The sequence below is a fragment of the Zalophus californianus genome, chromosome 7 (genome assembly GCF_009762305.2).
Source record: "Zalophus californianus isolate mZalCal1 chromosome 7, mZalCal1.pri.v2, whole genome shotgun sequence".
Taxonomy (NCBI): domain Eukaryota; kingdom Metazoa; phylum Chordata; class Mammalia; order Carnivora; family Otariidae; genus Zalophus; species Zalophus californianus.
In genome coordinates, this window is record NC_045601.1 from 38,411,887 (window position 1) to 38,433,318 (window position 21,432).

General features: G+C 40.6%; 1 protein-coding gene across 6 annotated transcripts in view; it reads right to left on the bottom strand.

Moving 5' to 3' along the window:
* Window positions 1-4,158: 4,158 nt before the first annotated feature.
* Window positions 4,159-21,432, bottom strand: part of TPD52L1 (TPD52 like 1) — a 98,226-nt gene continuing 80,952 nt past the window's right edge. The window contains exons 4-9 of one of the 6 annotated variants that reach the window (XM_027603129.2): window positions 17,496-17,597; window positions 14,397-14,411; window positions 12,752-12,790; window positions 9,477-9,537; window positions 7,960-8,033; window positions 4,659-4,796 (exon numbers count right to left, since the gene is read on the bottom strand). In XM_027603129.2, the coding sequence (XP_027458930.1) occupies window positions 7,989-8,033; window positions 9,477-9,537; window positions 12,752-12,790; window positions 14,397-14,411; window positions 17,496-17,597 (262 nt within the window). In that variant the 3' untranslated portion in view covers window positions 4,659-4,796; window positions 7,960-7,988. Of the gene's footprint in view, window positions 4,797-7,959; window positions 8,034-9,476; window positions 9,538-12,751; window positions 12,791-14,396; window positions 14,412-17,495; window positions 17,598-21,432 lie in introns of all 6 variants that reach the window. The other 5 variants (XM_027603125.2, XM_027603126.2, XM_027603130.2 and 2 more) reach the window with 5 other exon arrangements.

Sequence of the window (21,432 nt, forward strand, 5' to 3'; positions counted from 1 at the left end):
TGAATGGTGAGGCAAAGAAGACTATCCATGCAAACCTGCCCAGTATTTCGGTGTGAAGCAATGATGCCTGTCCCTTTAATTCAAGTGTCAGTTTCCATGTGAGGGCCTGCTAGTCTGGTGTGGTGAGAATATTCTAGGCAGCGTTTCTTTGGAAACTCTCTGCAGTATCCATGGATACCCAATCTGCCAGAAGCAAAGTGCATGATCTCTTCAGAAGCAACACACGTGTACATATAGCTACTCTGCACTGAAAAGAGCAATGCTGCTTGGCTTCAACATACTGTTGCATCATATCAGAATTTTGGATTTTTTTTTCTCCTGGCATGAACATATACCCATAAAATAATTACAGATAAGAATTCAAATATTTATAACCAGAAGATTTTCTGTGGCCCTGAAGCTTTACGTGGGATGTTTTGCCTGGTGTAATTTCATAAATTCATAGACTAGGGAGCCTCTACTGGGTCAGACTTAATACTACTGGTCACCTACTGGTCATCATCTCCATTTTCCACCTACCTACCAAGTTCACACTTAGTTCTAAATCTTCCTTAACTGGGGTAATAGGTTTAAGAAGAGAAAGAAAATGTAATGGTGCTATAAATACTATTTAATAACGCAGTGAAGATCAATAGAAAAAGAATCAATAGAAAAAGCTATCGAATTCACCAGCCAAGTCTACAAATATTTGAGCATTATCACTTAAAAAATTTTTGTTTTCTCCTGGAAGATACCTGCTACTTGCCTGGAATTGATCTTCTGAATAACAAACCCTATAATTATGATGTGGTACAAAACACGATGATTGGGTTGAACTCAACAAAAAAGAATGCGTTACCATGAAGAGAGACTACCCCACCTCAGAAGGGCCGGGGTGGAAAGGCAGGGCTGCAGAGGAAGATGGAGGGGACACAGCTCAGGCGGGGGAGCTGACTGGGGTGGGGATGGGGGTGGGTTTTTTTTTTTTTTTTTTTCAAAAACAGTTCCTTGTTTCTGCCTTGTGGACTGGCATTTCACCAGCTGCTACGTAAGTCTCAATGCCCTATTCGAAAAATGTCAATTCTAACAATGTCCAACCTGTTCATCTCAGTCTGGTGGTGATACGTGCTCTGTGATAAATGACTGATGAAGTGCCGGGTGGAAAAGCATCCTCTGTACCCAGCAGTTTTATGTAAGTAGTTTGCCAGTCTTCATATTCAAAGTGGGGTTGGGTTGATTCCTGTGGGAGACTTGAGTATCTTATTTTTGGATTGCCTTGATATGTACTCTTTATGGTATGAACTAAAAGTCAGGTAGACATGTAGAATAAAGAATTCTACCATTCTTAGAGATTATCAAGCAACCATAAGATGTTGCCAAATATTATAGTTTGAAATTATATCTGAACACCAGGTTTGAAGTCATTTTTTTACATTTCATGTTGAAATCACTTTTTCACCCTAGGGCCACTGCCCTTCCCCCACACCCGCCCACACTCCAATTTGATACTAAGTGAGAGGGGGTGTTGCGGTTCAAGTTCACAAGCACCTTATGCACCGTTTTGCAGTCAAGTGCAACAGCTTTCAAGCCCCAACAGGTAACTGGAACAATGAACAGTGACAGAGCCGCAGGTTAGACTTCCAGTGTTTTCTTCATGTTGACCACTGTGAATGGCGTGGTTTGTCAAGACGTTCTGTAATAAAGCATGCAGTTTGTTTTGTTTTCTACGGTTCAAGAACAGCTTTGTAAGAAAATGTGTATGTAATTCAGAGTAAGGCAGGTTGCTTTGCTGACATGACTTACCAACAGTCATAGTCTTCATGAGATGTGAGTTGTAAGATAAAGTTGTAGCGTAAATTTATGAGTATTTTCCATCAAGCAATGGTATTTAAAAAGTAGCAAATGGTTACATCACAGAACTGCTTACTTAAAAAAAAAGCCAGTTTATTTTGTAATTACAATTCACATTGGAATTCGAAGTTATCAGGGTTGTGATATTAATTTTGGGGGATTGTGACATAATTTTGTATACATGGTGTTGACCTGAAGTCATTTTGATTTTTTTAGTAAATGGTTAAGCCCATGGCCATGGCTTGAAAATACCTTTTAGCACTTGTGGAGAAACTACTACCGTGTGTGAACTGAGCCCCGCTGGACATAATAGGGAAATTCAGGATAAAATTAAGTCAAGTCAGGAGGAGCTTGCGCAGGCAAAAAGTAAGGGAGAAACCGGCAGCTCTTGAGTGATTAGGCAGTGAGAAAATGAAACGTCTATGCTGGCTACCCACCTACCAACGACTGGAGTAATGTGACTTTTTTTTAAGAAAGATTTATTTGACAGACACAGCGAGAGAGGGAACACAAGCAGGGGGAGTGGGAGAGGGAGAAGCAGGCTTCCTGCGGAGCAGGGAGACCGATGCGGGGCTCGATCCCAGGACCCTGGGATCATGACCTGAGCCAAAGGCAGACGCTTAACGACTGAGTCACCCTGGCGCTCCAGTAATGTGACTTCTTCACATATCGTTTGACGAAAGGAAAGACTACTCGTGTCAGGTCTCTTATCTCACTCCTAGATCAGAGTGAATAATAATCATAAAAAACTTTAACAGAGCTGACATGAATAGTTTTTATAAAACTGATGAAATCCAAAGTTTTGAGAATGGTTTAAAATAAGAGGCTAAAATGTACTTGAAGCTTTGAGACATGAACACTAATTATCTTGTTTTTCTAGTCACTGTTAATACTATGCTTTCAGGTCATATGTAAGGCTGAGACTTACCTGTGCAGAAATCGGTAGGTGAATGAGGATATTTGTGTATAGCACCGTAACTCTGCTTTTTCTAATACGGTGCAGTTTGCTGAGTGCAGTCAAAAAGAATGCAGTCGAGAAGTGAGTTTATAAAAGGTGACCATTTCAAACACACCAGGCAACTGCAAATTGAGCACAGAGATTGACAGCCACAGGCAGTGGTGGGTGAGCAAATTACAAGCCAGCTGGACAGGGTTTGGCTTCAACCAACATGCTGGAAGGTTAAGTTAAGGAGAATGCCAGTGATCCTACTGGCAGGGCTTCATTGTCCACCCTGGTTCAAGATTATAGCCCCATACCTATCTCTGCTAAGATTGCAAGCCTGAGATTATATGGCTTTGAACTAGCTTGATTTTCAGTTAGATGTGTGGATTGTCCTCCATTAATTTGAATAGAATTTTTCAGACTGGCTTTATTTCACTATGCCATATATGTATATATGTATGTATACATATGTATATATGTAATGTATATTTTTTATGTAGAAATATACATATTTCCCAAAATGAAGGGGGGAAATCGTAGGGGGAGACGAACCATGAGAGGCTATGGACTTTGAGAAACAAACTGAGGGTTCTAGAGGGGAGGGGGGGTGGGGGGTTGGTTTAGCCTGATGATGGGTATTAAGGAGGGCATATACTGCATGGAGCACTGGGTGTTACACGCAAACAATGAATCATGGAACACTACATCAAAAAATAATTAAAAATATATATATTTCTAAGTAAACAATGAATAACAAATTATATAATATATATTGTATGAATAATATATATATATATTAAACTGCTTTTTTAATAGGTCAATTCTGTGTTCACTTAAAAATTGCATCTATAGGATGTGTGTCTGCTACCTAGTAACATATGTATAGGCCCCATTTAGAAGAAAAGAAGCATATGATGTGTAAGGTAAAAACTCCTGCAGAAACCTGATTGTATTAATATGATGCTTTTTTCATTCATGTGAGCAATTTGCAAAATGGAAGGGGAAGCAGAACTGTTTCTTCCATTTTCTGGCCACCCCCTTTCAGGTCTCCCTTACCTCAGTTTGCTACTCTAGGTGGATTAGAGAGAATTTTAGAATTAGCAGGGTCGCTGAGGTTATAATTACTTACACATCCTCTTATGTTCACCAAATTAGCAGTAGACGTTGATTTAAAATAGCATCGCAGAATGGCGGGAGCCCCCGCTTCGCTTCGGGCTCCCTGTTCAGAGGGGAGTCTGTTTCTCCCCCTCCTTCTGCCTCTCCCCCCTGCTCATGCTAATAAAATCTTATAAAAAAAAATAGCATCTGCAGATTCATAGCTACCATCTTTTAAAGTCATTACCTGCCCCTGAAGACGTCAAGAAATTAAGAATTCAAAGTCTTCATTAAAACCAATTATTTTAATTGCTTAAACAAACATACATAATTGATGCAAGTGAGGGGGATCACAAGCAGTTTGATGAAATTTGCAGTGAACCCATCCTGTTGCTGGAGAGGGTCAGAAAAAACTCTATCCCGCCCACCTGACCGACCTGGAAGGGGGTCTTCAATCTCAGCCTTCAAAGACATGCACATCATAAAGGAGTCCAAGCGAGAACCAAAGCCGATCATTAATAGCTACGAGTTTGGAAAATATACGCTGAATTACACAAAGATAAGGGTTATGATCAATTTTGTACCTGCTCAAGTGGGGACATTTTAAATTATGAGAATCTACGAATACTGAATGTGATGGTCACGTGGTCCATCATTAACACAAATACAAAATGGAAATCATTTTATTAAACTCCGCGGAGAGGCCATTTGAAGAACAAGGTCAAGGCCTGGGTTTTTCCCAGCGGGATTTTGGTCGGCTGGGCGGGGCCGGGGCTCGGGGCGGCTGCAGGGGGCGGCCCTAGCAATGCAGCTCCTCCTCCTCGGCCCGCCGGGGCCCGCCCCCCGAGCTCTGCGCGCTGGCGTGTGCCGTGGAGCTGAGCACCTCTTCGAAACTGCCTCCGCCGTGGTTCGCCCCGCCTACTTTCGTCTGAAAGGGCAGAGATGCAAACGTACAGTTAGTTCATCAGGTCTGCAATGTTGGTGTAAAGACGGGCTACTCTCGAATTCAGAAATAGTTTTTTTCTTGAAAGGGAACTTAAAGGGTGTAGAGAAGTTAGTTTCCTTTAGTAGAGTGCTAGAATGCCATTCATACTTGGGATCTGGGAGAGGATCCAAAACTTCAATTCCGTACAATTTTAGCAGTGCTCTTTATCCCTTCTGACATCTAAAAATCTCAACCCCTTCAGGAGCATATCCAGATCTGTGGATTTGTCTACACATCGCCCTGAGAACAGATGTAATCAAAACAGAACTGGATTTTAGATAAATTCCCTCAACTTAAAAAGTGTATAAACACCTTTAAGTGACTCCAATTTAGGCTTCCTACTGGGACTTAGAAAGGCTACCTGGATCCCTGACAAATGGCTTTTGAAAAGGCTGAGCAGCTCCATTGAACATGCTTTCTGGTCTCTGTTCTGAGAGGCAGACAGGACTCAGATCTTAAGCACTGGCCACTTCACATCTTTCTAGGCAGCTGCCCCTCAAGAGGGGCTATCTCTTGAAATGCAAAGTTCTGATGCTTTAGGAGGCTCCCTTTTTGTGTACTTGTTACTGGTAATAAGAACAAAATCAGGAAGAAATCAATTAATAAGAAATATATTAAGAAATATGGGTAAAATGTTTTGAAAAATTCCATATTAAAAAGTCCTTCAAAAGAATATTTAATGTTTAATGCAAGTCTTATTAATTGTCGCACTGGTTTTCCTTTAACCACTAACAATATGGAAAAACATGTTGAGGAAAAGAAAGGTACAGAATAGAAAATGTTGCTATTCCCAAAATGCTGTCTACTCCTCAATGACACCAAAGTGATCACTCAGAGGAACATAAGCCACGCTGGGGGATGTATCCACTCACTGCCTGGTCTGCCCTTTACAAAAGGTAACCAGGTTTTAAAACAAGTCTAACATTCCAAAACAAGCATACACTTTTCTCCAGTTGTCACTAAAATCCTTCTCTGCCTCTTTAAATTCAATTCCTAAGTGAAATTTTCCACTCTGCTTGGGGTCAGGAAACTCATTCTGGAAAGTGACTGATAACACATATTTTAAGCTTAGGAATCACGTAGTCACTGTCACAAATACTCAAATCAACCATTGTACAAAGCAGCCAAAAGCAACACATAAGTGAATGAGCATGGCTGTGTTTACAGAAGACTGTGTATGGACACTGAAATGTGGATTTCATGTAATTTAATTTTAACATGTCACAAAATAGCATTCTTCCTTTGATTTTTTTCAACCATTAAAAAATATAAAAACCATTCTTAGCTTACAGGCCATTCAAAAATAGGCAACCAGCTGGATTTAGCCCACAGGCCTTAATTTGCAGACCTCTGGCACTGAGCACTGATTCCTCCCCGACTCTGTGTCATCTCAGCAGTGGGAAGAAGCAGGGGTTGCTTTCAACTACGTGATTTTTCACTATGTTTTTTTCTTTCTGGAGAGAAACAAGATTAATTCAACGTAATCTACTCTATTAAGAGTTCCATTCTCCTCTTTATTGTATCTGCATTCTGTTTTGCAACAGAAGTCACACACAGTTTTGAATCAAGTGACTACCAATTACTGATGTTTTCTTTTGGGCTTTGTTGCTTTCTCTTCTCCTAGTTCTTTATTTTTCTCAAATCAAAATAGAAAAATAAAGGTGGGAATCATTTTAAAATAAAGCAATTTGGCAAAAAAAGGGAGTGCAATGAAGCGGTTTTCTAACCAAGACGGTTGAGTGGAATAAAGGGATTTCCTAACCATGTGGGTTGAATGACTGTACACAGCAATTATTTAGGTGAGAAGTTGCTTCAGCAAAGATGTGAACAATAAAACTCTCCTGGACCCCTTCCTTCATAATGGCTCTTCATCCAAGCATTTGTCACTTTATCCCCAAAACTATGATTGTTGTTTGCATAAAATTCTATTTGAATTATTGAGTTGGGCCGCCTAATCTCTCATAATAATATGGCCAGTTGAGAAGACACAAAGAAGTAATAAGTATATCTTGTCTTCTTCTTAAGGTTTTAAATAAAGCCATGCAAAGTATTCATCAAAAAGAGGTGCACTAAAAATATGGTCTGCTTGACATGGTTTGAAGAATGACTGGAAGGTTAAATGATCAGAATGGTTGGAAGGGATGCAGTTGTTCATGATTCCCTGGTGGAACATGGTGGAACATGGTGGAACATAACAATATGGTTTCATCAGAGCTGTGCTTGCTTGTTTTAGAGGAAATAGAAAGTGCGCTCATTGAGTGTATAGGTGAAACCAGCTGAGATGTCATCAGGTGAGAGAGTGATGTATTCCAAGGATCTAGGCAAACAGGACTAAATTTTATATAATGGTGATGACATGGAAAACCAAGCTGTTACAGAACTGGGTATAAAGGAAGAACAATCAGTATAAATGCCACATGGTGTGTGTGACAGATGGTCAGAACGGACCTCCTTTCCCAGCAGAACATTATTTCTCATATAACATAAATATGAACAGGATTCCATTTGAGTGATGTTTTTAAAAATCAAGCTTAAAGCAGTATGTGTGAGGAGAACCGTAGCACAGAGACCTGCGAGGCATTTCCTTACTGATTCATCCTTACTGATTTGTGAGTCAGCCGGAAACAGCCCTGGGATCCATAATTGAAGACCATTATAGAAATTTTGGAGAAAATTTAGAACACAGAACTATGTGACAAATAAACTACATAAAGAAGGGTTAAACATCTATTATTTAGTCTGGAGAAAAAAAAAAAGAATGAGGAATTTGCAATGACTGAGTGAGTGGGAAGTTTTACACAAAGCACAATTATTAGCTATTTATTCTCCACTGCCTGGGTGGGCAGAAAAAGAGGAAGTAGGCATCAGCTGTGACATAGGAGGTGGGTGGGATGTGAGTCTTGTTAAACCCCAGGGACAATCATTAAGACATGGAACCCACTTTCAGGAAGTCTTGACACAGGCTAGGATCTGGGCAGCTGAGTTAGTTTTGTGCACGCCTAAGGGAGGAAGCAGGCTCTACACCTTCCATCCCAGTGAAGTGAGAGAAGTGAGAAGCTCAGAGTGTGGATCAAACACTTAAATCATACGTGAGCTGTGAGCTTACCAGAGCTTCCTAAAAGCAAAGGTTGCTCTTTATTCTTCTTTTGCTTCTTCGTATCTCCTTCTTCTAAAGAAAACCTAAAAAGTACAACTTCTCCTATGTCAGAACTGGTCTAACAAGCAACAGAATCCATCCTCCCTCCACTGTCTAAGGCTGGGAACCAAATGCTGAGGAATTAACTCCTAGGATTTTCTGAACCCTTAGTTTTGAAACCTGATATTCTAGCAATAGAAATGTTCCAGGCACTGCACGTCCCTCCTTATCAAAGCTTTCCCTACACACCGGGGCAATTCAATGGCTCCTACAGGTCCCCAGATACTCAATAAGCAATGATGTTGACAAGCAGGGTCATGGAATCGCACGACTACAAAGTGCTGGTAAGTGAAAGCAAGGCCTGGGAAATGCTGAGTAATAATCTCATTCTTGGGCCTTAAACATCTAATCCCAGGCCCGATAAAGCAGAAGTAGGAGACTGTGTGAAAGAGCCTCCCCTAAGAGGAAAGACTCTCCAAGCCACAATCAGAGCATGCAGGAGCTCTAGTGAGGAATACCTTACAACCTCACAGACGGATCAGGCAGCACATGGTGGCAGAGGATTCAGAAGCAGCTGGATGATCAGCATGTGCACATGCCTGCTTTGATCTGCTTAAAGATCCCCTGCATTCTTCATTTTCCCAGATAGGGAAATACAGAAATGGACTGTCTACTAAATAGCGATAAGAATATCAAGACTATTTAAATCACTGTTTAGCTGGTATCTTTAAAAACATAGTCGTTTCAATGATTTTTCCTGTTTTGAAAGTCTCATTTTGAGACTAGACTGATTTTATTTGTGCTTTCTTCCTCTGTAGATGAACTCATCTACACTCAAATGATAAAGTCAATGAAATTTTTTTTAACACCTCCCATGACACAGGCATATTTTCAGTTTAAAGCTGGGGATCAAATGCGTTATTACAAAGGAATGCTCGTTGTGACTCAGTTTGATTTTCCCTCTGTGATCATCATGCTGTGCTGTGCTCGGTCTGGGAATGGAGTAAACAAGTCTGGGTAGCCGACAGGAGGGGGAAGGCAGTGTAACACAGGGGGCCAAGTTCGTTTTTGCTAGTCCATGTGCAAACCAGAGAGGCTATGAGCTGTTGGAGACCCTTCATTAACCTCTAAATTCAGAATTCACATACCCTCGATCCTACCCGCAATGCTCTCTCTCTCACATACCAGTTTTGGAGGGGACAGCACTAGAGAGTTCTAACCTGCAAAGATGTGAACACAAATCCCCGTTCATGTTCACAAGTCATCACCCCCGAATGGTTTGCGGGAACAACTCTGTGAGGATCCAGCAACACTCTCCAATACTGGTTTTACTGACAGATTTATATGTGAAGAAAAAGACAGACTCTGTGCAAGGCTTTCTTCCTGGCTGCACCGAATGCTGGAGGTCCTGCCTTCAGAATTAACCACAATGACTAAGCTGTCCTGATTCACGGGACCCCATGACACAAAATTCACTTCATCTGTACCTTAAGGCTTGTGACAGTTGTCTCAACCCTCTCCTCAAATGATTTGAAAGTAGGAGAATTCCTAAAATAACAAAAAAAGAGAGGTCAGCTCCAAAGACCCTTAGCAACCGAGCTGCCTGGCTTTCTGCTCTTAATTGTAAACATCATCTCTGCACCAGAGCCAGCTGTCGGTTCGCCACCTACGATAAGCATGCTTTAAAGTTTGTTTTTATTTCTGCTAGGTTAGATCTACAAACCATAATCTGACATGGCAATTTTCTAAGTAAAATAGTCATATCACAAACAGGACAGCATTTGTTAATAACACCACTGTAATAATTCCAAGATGCACTGGAAATCATTTCCAAGGATTCGAAGGAATGATAGCTTAATTCGTCATTTGCTAATTAACTATCACAGTACCCCTTTTCCGGACTCGTTTTTTTTGTTTTGCTTGGGTTTTTGGTTTTTTGTTTTTGGTAAGCAATGGAAAGTCTATCTGAAGAATGTCATGTTAGAGTTTTCCCACTTGGAATTGTAAAGTTCTTTATTTCAGTAAATGTGAGACAAGACAGAAATAACTCAAGGGGGAAAAAAACGTTCATAAATTTTTCTCTTCCATGCCTTAAAAAGTAATCATTTTGTCAATTTCCATGAAGTAGTGTTTCTGAGAGTCAATGCTTTCATTATTTTATGTTGAAATATACCTGTTACTTGACTAATGCTTGATCAAAATGGTGTTATGAGCACATGTTATTTTTCCTTCTACAGAGGATATACTTTTGTTCTCTTACCAAACAAAAATCTTTGCAGTCTATTAATTTATTTGTGACTCATTCATTGTGTTAAATACTCTCTATATAACATCTTGTTACTTTAAGCATTAGGTGCTTCATTTGGTGCTTTTTGGTTTCCTAGACTGGATTTGGCCACATGACATGATTTCATGACATCATTACCATTAAAAAGGATATCCCCAGGTCCAACTAAAGAAACAGGAACCAAGAAGGTACTAAAAATGTACCTTAAATCTTGTATCCATGTCAGCATTCAGCAACAATGACTGCCATCATTTTCAGGTCAAATAATTCAACTGAATGTTACTATATTTGATAAGCCACCTGTTATTCTCTCTTGAGTGCAAGCAAAATGAAATAGGAGGAATGGCCTAGAGGAATTTTATAAGGCAGAATGGCTATAATAGATGGGCTTCTTTGTCTGGTGTGGAATGAAGCATGGCTCTAATATGATCAAGAGGAAACTAACGTACATAATATGTTTTGGACTGAGTTTGGCTTTGTTAGAGATCACCTCCAGAGACTCTGACCCTCCAGATGGTCGGAAATGTATCTGCAGCTATGCTGTAGGGATTGACAATGGTGAGTTCAGAGAGCCCACTTGTGACATCACATCTTGTAAACAACACAAGCATGAGTCAAATTCCTATAAGTAATCCTCCATAATATTGCTGTTTCATGACGAAGTATTAGTGAATTTGCACCTGAATGACTCAATGGTATATATTTATTGATACCTTATGCCACCGCAGGTTTTATGTGGGCAAGCCTGCTCACATGCCTGCCTATCATCGATCAGTTACACAAGCCCACAGTGGCCGGACAGTTCAGCCTAATGGTTCATGGGTATATGTTAGATGAGTAAAAAAATTTTTTTAAAGTTAGTTTCAGTCAAGATCATGAGGGCTACATTTGACCCATAAGCCACTAGATGGATTCACAAAGCAAAACCGTGTAAATTTTTTGCAAGCCCTTCTTTGGACACTTAAAAGCTGACAAACAGGGATGCCTGGGTGCCTCAGTTGGTTAAGTGTCTGCCTTCGGTTTGGGTTGTGATCCCAGGTCCTGGGATGGAGCCCTGCATGGGCCTCCTTGCTCAGCGGGGAGCCTGCTTCTCCCTCTGCCTGCCGCTCCCCCTGCTTGTGCTCTCTCTCTCTCTCTCTCTCTGGCAAATAAGTAAATAGAATCTTTAAAAAAATAGTTAATAAAAAAAAAGCTTACAAATAAAGAAGCTCAGGGCTGCAGGTTGCACTACTCAATTTGAGTGTTTTTATGCTAGGGGGTGCAAGTCATTCAAAGATGGACTAAGCAATCTTGAATCTAAGTTCCCTATTTATCACCAAATTAGGGAAATCAAATACTGTGGCTAAATTTCCAAATAACCTCAGTGTGGAAGAAACATCATCAGGATAATAAAACAGACATTCCTCTAATTTAATTACACTAGAATGTGTGCTGGAGAACAGGGAGAAACTGTTTACTCAGATTTAATCAGATCACATACAACTACCAATGACCCTGGAAAGAATTTGGCTGCAGTGGTCTCAAACTATTTAGAGCAACCGAATCCCCTCTCTAACATATCACACCACAACACGTACTATAAAGCAGGCAGAAAAGGCACAGTTCAGACTGAAGCAGGGAAGGGTCTTGGAGGCTTGACGGCCCCCCTACGCGTCCCCCACCAAGGAAGCCCAGGGCAAGAGCAGTGGGAAGAGCAGTAAATCTGGTTTTAGCCTCTTATTTTAAATATGATGAAACTGATATCACTGAGGTGACTTTCCCAAGGCTGCAAAGTTCATTCTTGGCAGAGCTGGGCTACAATCTGTGTCTCCTGATGCACCGCCCCCCCCCAATCTGACATTCATTCTTCGATACCCTGTTACTATTAGTGTGCTTTTATCTGACTGCCTCACCAAGCTACACAAACCTGGAGTGGGGGATGTCTTTCCCAGAAGTTTTCACCCAGCTAGTAATTTTCATTGCTTAACAGACACCTCACCTTAACGCCTACATTAAGAAATCCTGGTGATACCCTTTCTACAACTGCAGTCGTCTCAGCCTGTGACTCCCTTCATTTAGCCTTCCTCCCAGGCTTGCGTTTAATTCTGAAGTAAGGCACGTGTTTCTGCCTTTGCAGGCATGGTGGCTCCAAGCCCTGAGCTAAGAAAGTGCTTCACACAGGTTACTTTATGTTACACAACAGGTTAAGAGAATGGACATTGAGCTAGGTAAGGAACCTGTCTCAGGTCACACACATCAGGAGACACTGGACTTAAGCCAGTGTGTTTGGTCAGAAGCCGAAGCCCATTATACCCTACTTCAACAGAACTGTCCGCCCTTTCTCCTGAAGGCTGTCAGGAAAGAGAGTAAGGAAGGTCACTGCATTTCTTTTCATATTAAGGGGGGGGGTAAAACCCCGCAAAGTAACTATCAAAGTAATACTTCATACATACACATTCTGCATTGATATTATATAAAGTAATTTACACACATTACCTCATAGCAGGCATACTTATAGAATGGCGAATGGAGTAGCTTCAGGGCAAAAGCAGATTAAAAGAAGAAAAAAAAAAAGAAAAGAAGATAGCACAACGTAAGTACATGAGAAACTTCCTATTCACGGTTCTAAAACAGCAATTTCAACTGTCTTAAGTATTCCTTGCCCACCCCACCAAGATGACACTTGTTCTCGCTGGGTAGGATGGGCCACGGTCAGCTTTCAAGGGCACAAGGGAAGAGTACACTGGGTGTACTCTTTGGGTGTTATTTTACATCCTGTGGGTTCCCAGGAGGCCAGGAAATCTGAGGAGAATGTCTGGTTTCTCCAGGTGTGCCCAGGAGCCTATGGACATCCTCCCCAGGTTCAACTCCCACTCCCTTCCCTTCTTTCTTCTTTCATTAAGAGAGGAAGGGCTGTACCTAGGAAGGTACAAAGGCAGGTAAAAGCTAATGGTTCCGTTGTAGAGGAACACTCCAGAGGAATATATGTAGTTCACAGAAGACATTCAAGGAAACAGATACCAGGCAAATACAATCCACACAGTGCAACATGGGAGCAGGGACCTCTGCATCCATTCTAGGATATCTGGTACAAATACATCAATATTTCTGAGAATTCTGAGTTTCAGCCGTCTCACTCTCTTGATCCTATGGTAGCTGGCTCATCTTTCCGCTGACGGATCACCTGTTACTACTTTGTGAGTTCCACTCAGAAATCAGGCTGGGATAAAGGAGGAAGCCCTATGTATGGGGTCCCCGTTCCTGGGATAGTGCTCCCCCATTACACTTTCCAACACCATCCCTGCATCTTCTCCCAAGAAGCTAACAGTAAGGGATCAAACTCCTCACCCTTCCCCGACAATATCCACTGAGGTCATCAGTATGGGCAGCACTTTACTAGAACTCAGAAAGAAAAGGACAGAAAAATTCAGGGAGTTCTTATGGTCTCACTTAGACACTCCACTTAGAAAATATAGGCAAATATTTCCCCAGAAATTACACTTAAAAAGGAATTAGTAAAAGAAATTCATCAGCATTATCAATCTCTTCATCTCTTTAAATATAGGCAGTTTTCTTAGGGAAAAAAATCCACCCCCCAAAAAATATATCATAAGATTCCCGCTGAAGGAGGGTTTAACTGGACAACTGCACACTTCCAAACGTGTGATCTTCTGGTAACCTTTCCCCTCTTCAACCTCAGAAGGCACAGAAAGCTGAAGGTGAACCATCCACATAAGAAACAGTCACAAGACGTTCAGAAAAACACAACAATTTTCTGTTTCTCGATTTTACTTTTTACACGTCTCATAAAAACATACAACTCTCAATTTCTGCTTTTCTTTTTTTCTTCTTTCAATACGGAGGACCTCTGCCAATGCGGGAAGGATTGAGAATGTAGGAAGGGATTCCTAAGAGATTGCTCAGCCAGTGAAACTGGCATAAATGATTCCAAAATGAGATAACTAGATGCTTAAATAAATTCAATCACATCAGAAGCCCTACACCCTCTGGTCACGAACACTCTCAGGAAAGGAGAGCCAGTGTTTTGGCTGAGGCACACCCACGGTGTGAAGGCAGCAGTGGACTCTGGGAAGGAAGGGAGCAGCAAGGGGGCCAGTAGGGCCCTAGAGGCAGCGCTTACCCGATGGAGTGAGACCTGCAGCCCAGGGAAGCAAAAGAGAGAGCAGGACCAGAGTTAGCATATCAGCACCTCAGTGCCCTTGTCCCCCCTCTCAAGAGCCCCAAAGCAAAGATGACGTGACTCCATTCATTACTCTTTGGGAGTATACTTTTTAATGTGTCTTAACAATTACTATATCAATCTCTTATAAGTTGTACTTCTAACTATTGTCCTCATATCATCTCTCATGACTATACAGAGATGGCTGGACTCGAATAAAAGTTCTATGCTTCCTCCAAAGAGCCTCATCTCCACCTGTTCACACGTGGTTTGAACAAATGACTGAGAAATTCCAAGAAGATGCCGGGATTATTATAAAAACGATTCCAAGAACTTGCATTGCTTCAGAGCACGTTCATAAATGTGTCCTTGTTTTACCTTTGCAGGAAGCATTTTAGTTAGGTAGCTGTGAACAATGGTATTTTACAGGTAGAGAAAGAGAGAGGGCAGTTCCCTAATGGAGCTATGGGGACTCAGTCAACGGCAATCAGGATAAAATGAGAACCTTAGCCTGAAAAATATGACTTGTTTTTATAAAACACATCAATTTAAATCCTCACAGAGTGCTTTTCATTAACTTATTAAAAGGCCCAAGTTCTAAGTTTTTAAAATCTGTAAGTATTAACTTGTAATAATTAAAAAAAAAAAAAACTGAGAGGTATCTGAACTTTGCTGGCAATCTTTTTGAACAAGTTCAGAAATTTTTTCCCAGAACGCACAGAATTATATAGTATAAATAACAGGAATATAGGAAAAAATGATATTTTATATTAAAAAAGGGTTCAAAGTAAAATGTGATATAATTTTTAAATTTATCATTTTATAAATTGGCAAGTCAATTTAAATGAAAAATAAAAACTTCCTTTTTGTCATTTAGAAATCTTTATTATACAGAATGTAAGTAATTTTCAAATGTGACTTTCACATATGTTACTTGTTCTAGCGTAATTTAAAACTGAAAATTTTTTGTAAAACTCATTGCTTTCACAGGGACTGATCCTCAGTTATATATGTTAGATGTTTTAGTTTGAGAAAAATATAGGTCTGAATTTTGCAAACTCTACAACATTTTACAGGACCATATTTGAGTCTCCAGTGAAATACTTCCCAGTACTTTTAGCCACAGTGTATAATGAAAGTATTGTATCCTCTATATAGAGACACAATTAATGAAAAGTTTGAAACTTCTGGAAAATAGATCATTCATTACCCTAAAACAAAGCCGCACTGAAACAGAAAAAAAGAAGTCAACACAACCTTGATGTAATAGCCAATTAGTGTATGAACATGAATATGTTAACATACTTGCATAAGTGAAAGGGTCTTCATTTTTTTCCACTTAGAAAAACGAACAAAACCTTTATGAAATACCACAGTGCCCTCCTGTTAATGTATACTCCCTCATTTCCATTATGTGGGGTTACCTTGTAACTGAGATGGTCTCTTAGGATAAAAACTAGCATTTATTGAGTGCTTAATAAATGGCAGGCTCTCTTCTCTTATCCCCATTTCATAACTGAGAACACCTGGGTACAGGTGAGCTAAGTTACATGTGGCCTCCTCATAACCTAACCACCTGACGTTGAGCCACTTAACAGCGTGTTACAAATGCAGATTCCTAGACTCCACCCAAGACCCACTGAGGCATGATCTCGGAGAGGTGGAATCTGGAATATGTACTTTAAATAGGCTTCAGCGGTATTTGTAAAGTCTCCTAAATTTGGAGAAATAACACTTTAGTATCATGGGGTGGTTCTAGTGTTCCAGTGAAAGGTTTCAACTAAGAATGTGGAGGACAAATTTTATAAATATGGCAAAATATATTTTCTTGGATATAGCAGGTAACAGTGTATTTTCAGGTTTGGGGAAATTATTTAATTAGTTTAAACGTTTTTAATGCCACTGACATGACAGCAAATTTTATTTGTAATAAAATGAGGGTTAATTAATAATCCAGAAGGTTTACCTATTCATCACATGCAGCCTCTGAAAAATTTCAGTTGCTTTTCATTATCACATTATCAATAAATATGAAGATAAAACAATGTAATTCAGATTCATGCACACGTAGTTAACTCTAGCCTCATGAAGGCCAACTTGTGAAGATAGTACAGGGGCACAATCCAGTAATGTATGAAGCCAAAAATAACTTAAACACAACAATATAAATATTTGCCTCTAGGTATCAAAGTTGTAGGGTAGTAAAGTTTAAGAATCCAGTGAAATTATATGCAGTTTTTTTAAAAGGAAGACATTTAAAATATATACTTCAAAAGTTTTTAAAAAATGAATTTGATTTCTAGAGAGAAAAATAAAATTGATTTATAAAGAAAAGTCTCCCAAATATATCACCAAATTCAAAATAAACTATGAAAGGTATTTAAACAAGCAAAAAAAAAATGAAAGTAACAACTCTATAGGAGATAACTTACTAAAACATAATGTAAAAAATAAAAATGGTCAAAACTGCACTGTTTTTTCTGGCGCCTATAGTGAGGACAGTTGGTTCTCAGTTCAAAATCTTGACGTTCACCCTAACTTTATATAATAATGAAATACTGAAAATAACCCAAATGTGCAAGGACTGTATACCACAGTACGTTTTTGGAATAAAAGAATAAGTATGTATTTAGCATAGAAAAAGATCCTAGATGGATGTATACAAAAATGTAACTTAGAATAGTTTATCAGAGCATATTCCACTGAATGCGTATTTAACTTACTGTTTAAATTTTAGTGAATAAAATTCAGGATATGCTGCATTCTTTTGAAATCCGCCCCCCTTGTTATCAGTAATTAAAGGAGACCCAGATCTCCCATTTTTATTAGGTCATGTCCTAGTGGAAAGGGCATGCTTGGGACCAGGCTTACTAAGCAAATCAGCAGGCAGAAAACTCTTCATTATTAAAGTCAATCTCAGTCACCAATCATTATCAGCCGAGTAACATGTTAATCCAATTAAAAAAGAATACATTAGGAAGACCAGCCAATAGAGAAAGCACCCCTTCCCTCAGAAGGCCAAAGGCTTAGCAGCATCCCCATGGATCTCTCCCACAGTACCTCATGTCTCCAAACTTCTTGCTGATGGCCGTCCCAACGTTGCTGAAAGCTGCAGTTGCCTTCTGCCCTGCGTGACTCAGGGTTTCGTGTGTTTTCTTGTAGCTAGAAGTAAAACAGAACAACAGAAACACAGTTTATACATCACGACTGCCCACAGAACATTCTCCATCCTTCTCCCTCCTTACTTCGAAAATTCCTTTTCTAAACAGCTTTAGGAAGATGGTCCACAGAAGTTCATGATTCTATTCATTGTCTGGGGATGATGGGTTGACTGCCACTCATCGGTGAGAAAGTTAGAACGTTACATCTGAATTCAGGAAAAATACTCATATGCAAGCGTAACGTGCAGGTCAGATGTGTAATCACAAGCAGCAGACATGCTCTCAGAGTACAGTCATTCTTAAAGAAGTGTGTGTTTTAACTCTACAAAGAGACCCTTGCAAGGAAACAGTTAGCCATCAAAGGTAACACAGGAACTAGAAAATGCATATTCAATATGAAGATTCAGCTTTTACGTTCAGGGGTAAAATTATCAAGAAAAGGGCAAACTATAACTAGTATTTCGCTTATTTTTCTAATATTTACGGTTGGGAATAAGAAAGGCACATGATCTTAAGATAATATAGTGACCTTTTTCCAAAACAGTTTTAGGAAGATAATTCGGCAATTGTCTGTTCATCGCCTATGTTCCCACCAGACTGACTCCTTGAGGACTTGGAGTAAAAGTCAAAGTCCACACAACGGGCCTCAGGATGATCTTACATGAGCTGGCCCTCTCACCCTCCTCTTCCCACTCGCTCCCCTGGCTCCAGCCCCCCAGGACCTCCTTGCCAGTCCATGGACATACTAGGCCCCGTCCTGCCTTAAAACCTCTGTTCCAGCTGCTCTGCCACACGATCCCACCGTATTTGGGGGAAAAAAAAGGGTTTTGTTGTTTTGTAAATGCCCCACTTTGAAAAATTAAAAAGAGCAAAGCCTACACCCTTAGTAATACTGTGAAAGCCACATTTTGCTGTCAGTCGGGGCCAGAGATCCCTGAGGCCTTGGCCAAGTGGGTGTCGGCAGAATAGAGCTGGGCTCTGGAGGCGGGGCAGACACATGGGTAGGAAAGGGAACCAAGGAAAAGCGAAGGAAGCAAGTACACTGAGCATCTACCCGGCACTGATTCTGTACGGCCTGAAAGGGGGCTCAAGGGAAAAGTAAAGAAAGACCCTGCAACATCCATGACCTTTGTGTCAGGCTGGGACCGGTGACTAGTTAGAGAATTCCTTCTTGCGTTGCTCCTGCATTTCTACAGGAATTTCTTGCAATTACAGCAAATATTTAATTTTTGCTTGTAACTGTTTCTTGTAAACTGTTCCCTGTAGTTTAACTTTATATATTTGAGAATGCTTCGAATTTTGAGATGAGGTGACTTTTGAACAGGTGTGTGTATATCACATTCTGCATTCGATGGCTTAATTTCAAAACAGCTAGCCAGGGAGAAGTACATCTAGTAAGCAATAAGTGCTAGCGAGCTACGTTATGTTGTAAACACACTCCTCTTCTATAGAACAATGTGTGGTGGGTATACACGGGCATCTGACTACTTTAGTGAAGTATTAGTGACATTAAGTCCTCACCGTGAAAAATGCAACTCTATACCCATGTGAAATGTTAAAGTTTAAAATCAACCATCTGGAGAGCTCAAAGGAGTGTTGAAGAGGGATTTTTAGGACTGTTTACTCTTTATTTCTGAGAATTACATAATGTTAAATCTGGAAGGCACTAGAGTCCAATTTCTTCAGACTACAGATGATGGGACTGAGGCCCAGAGAACTGTGTGACCTTTTAAAGACAGAGACAGGGCTAGGATGAGTGTGCCTGCCTTCCTGCAGAACGTCTCCTTGCCTTGGAGATGACAGACATTTGGAGGTGAGTGAGGTCAGCTGTCTATAGTGCAAGTATTTGTGGAGAAAAGTAATAATACTGCATCTTAAGACTTCTAAGATGTACCTCTTTCCCCACATTTTTACACCTCTCCTCCCTAGACTAACGACCACATTTCTTAAAAACAATTACCAGCCATCCTACATACATTACATAGAGACCAGTAATTGAGGGAAAGAGATTTAGGGGGAAGGGGGCAATGAGAGAGTGTGATATGGGAAGAAATGGTTTCCCAGAACAAAGTAACCGGGGATCCCGAGAGAAATAGGCCATGGGGCTCAGAGCACTTAAAAGCTCTAAGAAGCACTACTCACATCCAGTGTAAGCCAAGGGTCCCCCTGGAGCTGTGTACCGCACAGACCCTGTAAGCTTACACTGCATTCTAATTGGGCTTGAGCTTAAAACTGAATGAAGTCATACATATCCCTATCTAGAGGCAAGGCGCCCACATCTTGAAAAAAGACCCTCCTGTCAGGCCACTGAAAACGCTGAAGGATGTCGTTGTATTTACATCTTATTCTCTTTATTGTGCCATGGAATTCGGTACACAGTCTGTACTCCTAAAACTCCTAAAATTACATTCAATAATATTGAAATAAAGAAAAACAATGTAAACACCAACCTTCTGATTGACTTGACAACCCTGTAATTTAAATGGAAATGGTAATTTAGCATTTTAGATGATGTCTCTCAAGCTAAATATAAAGTTACACCATTGCTGAGTTACATCCTTGATGAAACAGGAGACAACTACATTCTCCTGAAATAAACGTCAAAATGTTACGGGACTCTCAGCTTGCTGTCATTTGTGCACTGGGAGGCAGAAAGATGGGAGCAGATGCTCCCAGAAGTCTGCGTTATGTGCCTTTCGTCTGTGTTCCTGTGAGGCACTTTGCACAGCTCTTTCCAAACACATTTTTCACTCTGTTGTAATTACGGGTTTCCAGTCTGCCTGTGACCTGCCTATACTTCCTGAGGGCAGGGGCTGCATCTCATTCAACATCCCTGTGTCCCCAGGGCCTGGATACCCCAGAGTAAGAGCCACAGGAGGCCAGAGGAAGGAAAGAGTCCAGGCTGACTGCCAGACTTCAGCGACAGAAGAGAGTCAGGACTTTGCAGGGTGCGGCTCCCGACTCTGGAGGAGGGCCACGGAAGCCTGCCCTCGAGGCAAGGGCAATTTGTCTTCGTGGGCTCCAAAGTGATTCCAGCAAACAGTAGCTTTGTGTAGGAGCCTGCGGGTCCCAACAAGGCTGGAATCTGGTCCAGGGCTGAACCTTTTTTTTTTTTTTTTTTTTTTTTGGTAAAAGTGTAACCATGCTAGCAAATAGTAGCTCACACTTACCACATATTCATATGCATTAATTCATTCAAGATTTGTTACTGGGAGATTTTTTTTTTAAATTTAGGGCATAAGTAAACTTTCTACTTTTCATTGAAAGTCAATGGGAGGGGCGCCTGGGTGGCTCAGATGGTTAGGCATCTGCCTTTGGCTCGGGTCATGGTCCCGGGGTCCTGGGATCGAGCCCTACATCGGGCTCCTGGCTCGGCGGGGAGCCTGCTTCTCCCTCTGCCTCTGCCTCTCTCCCTGCTCATGCTTTCTCTTCTCTCTCTCTGTATCTCTGTGTCTCAAATGAATAACTAAAATCCTTTAAAAAAAAAAAAAAAGAAAGTCAATGGGAACACAGGCTTTACTTTTCAGAGATCGTTTGGCTGGAATGGATAGCCTTTTTCTTTTCAGCTTTACTGAGGTATGAATGACAAAACTGCAAGCTATTTAAAGTGTACATCGTAATGATTTGATATACATATACACTGTGAAAGAATTCCTCCCACTTAATTAACAGAGCCCTCACCTCGCATGTTTTCATATATATTTTGGTGAGAACATCTAAGTCCTACTCCCTTTGCAAACTTCAATTATACAATACAGGTATCAACTAGAGTCACTGTTGTACATTTGATCCTCAGACTTTTATTCATCTGGTAACTGGAAGTTTGCATTTACCAA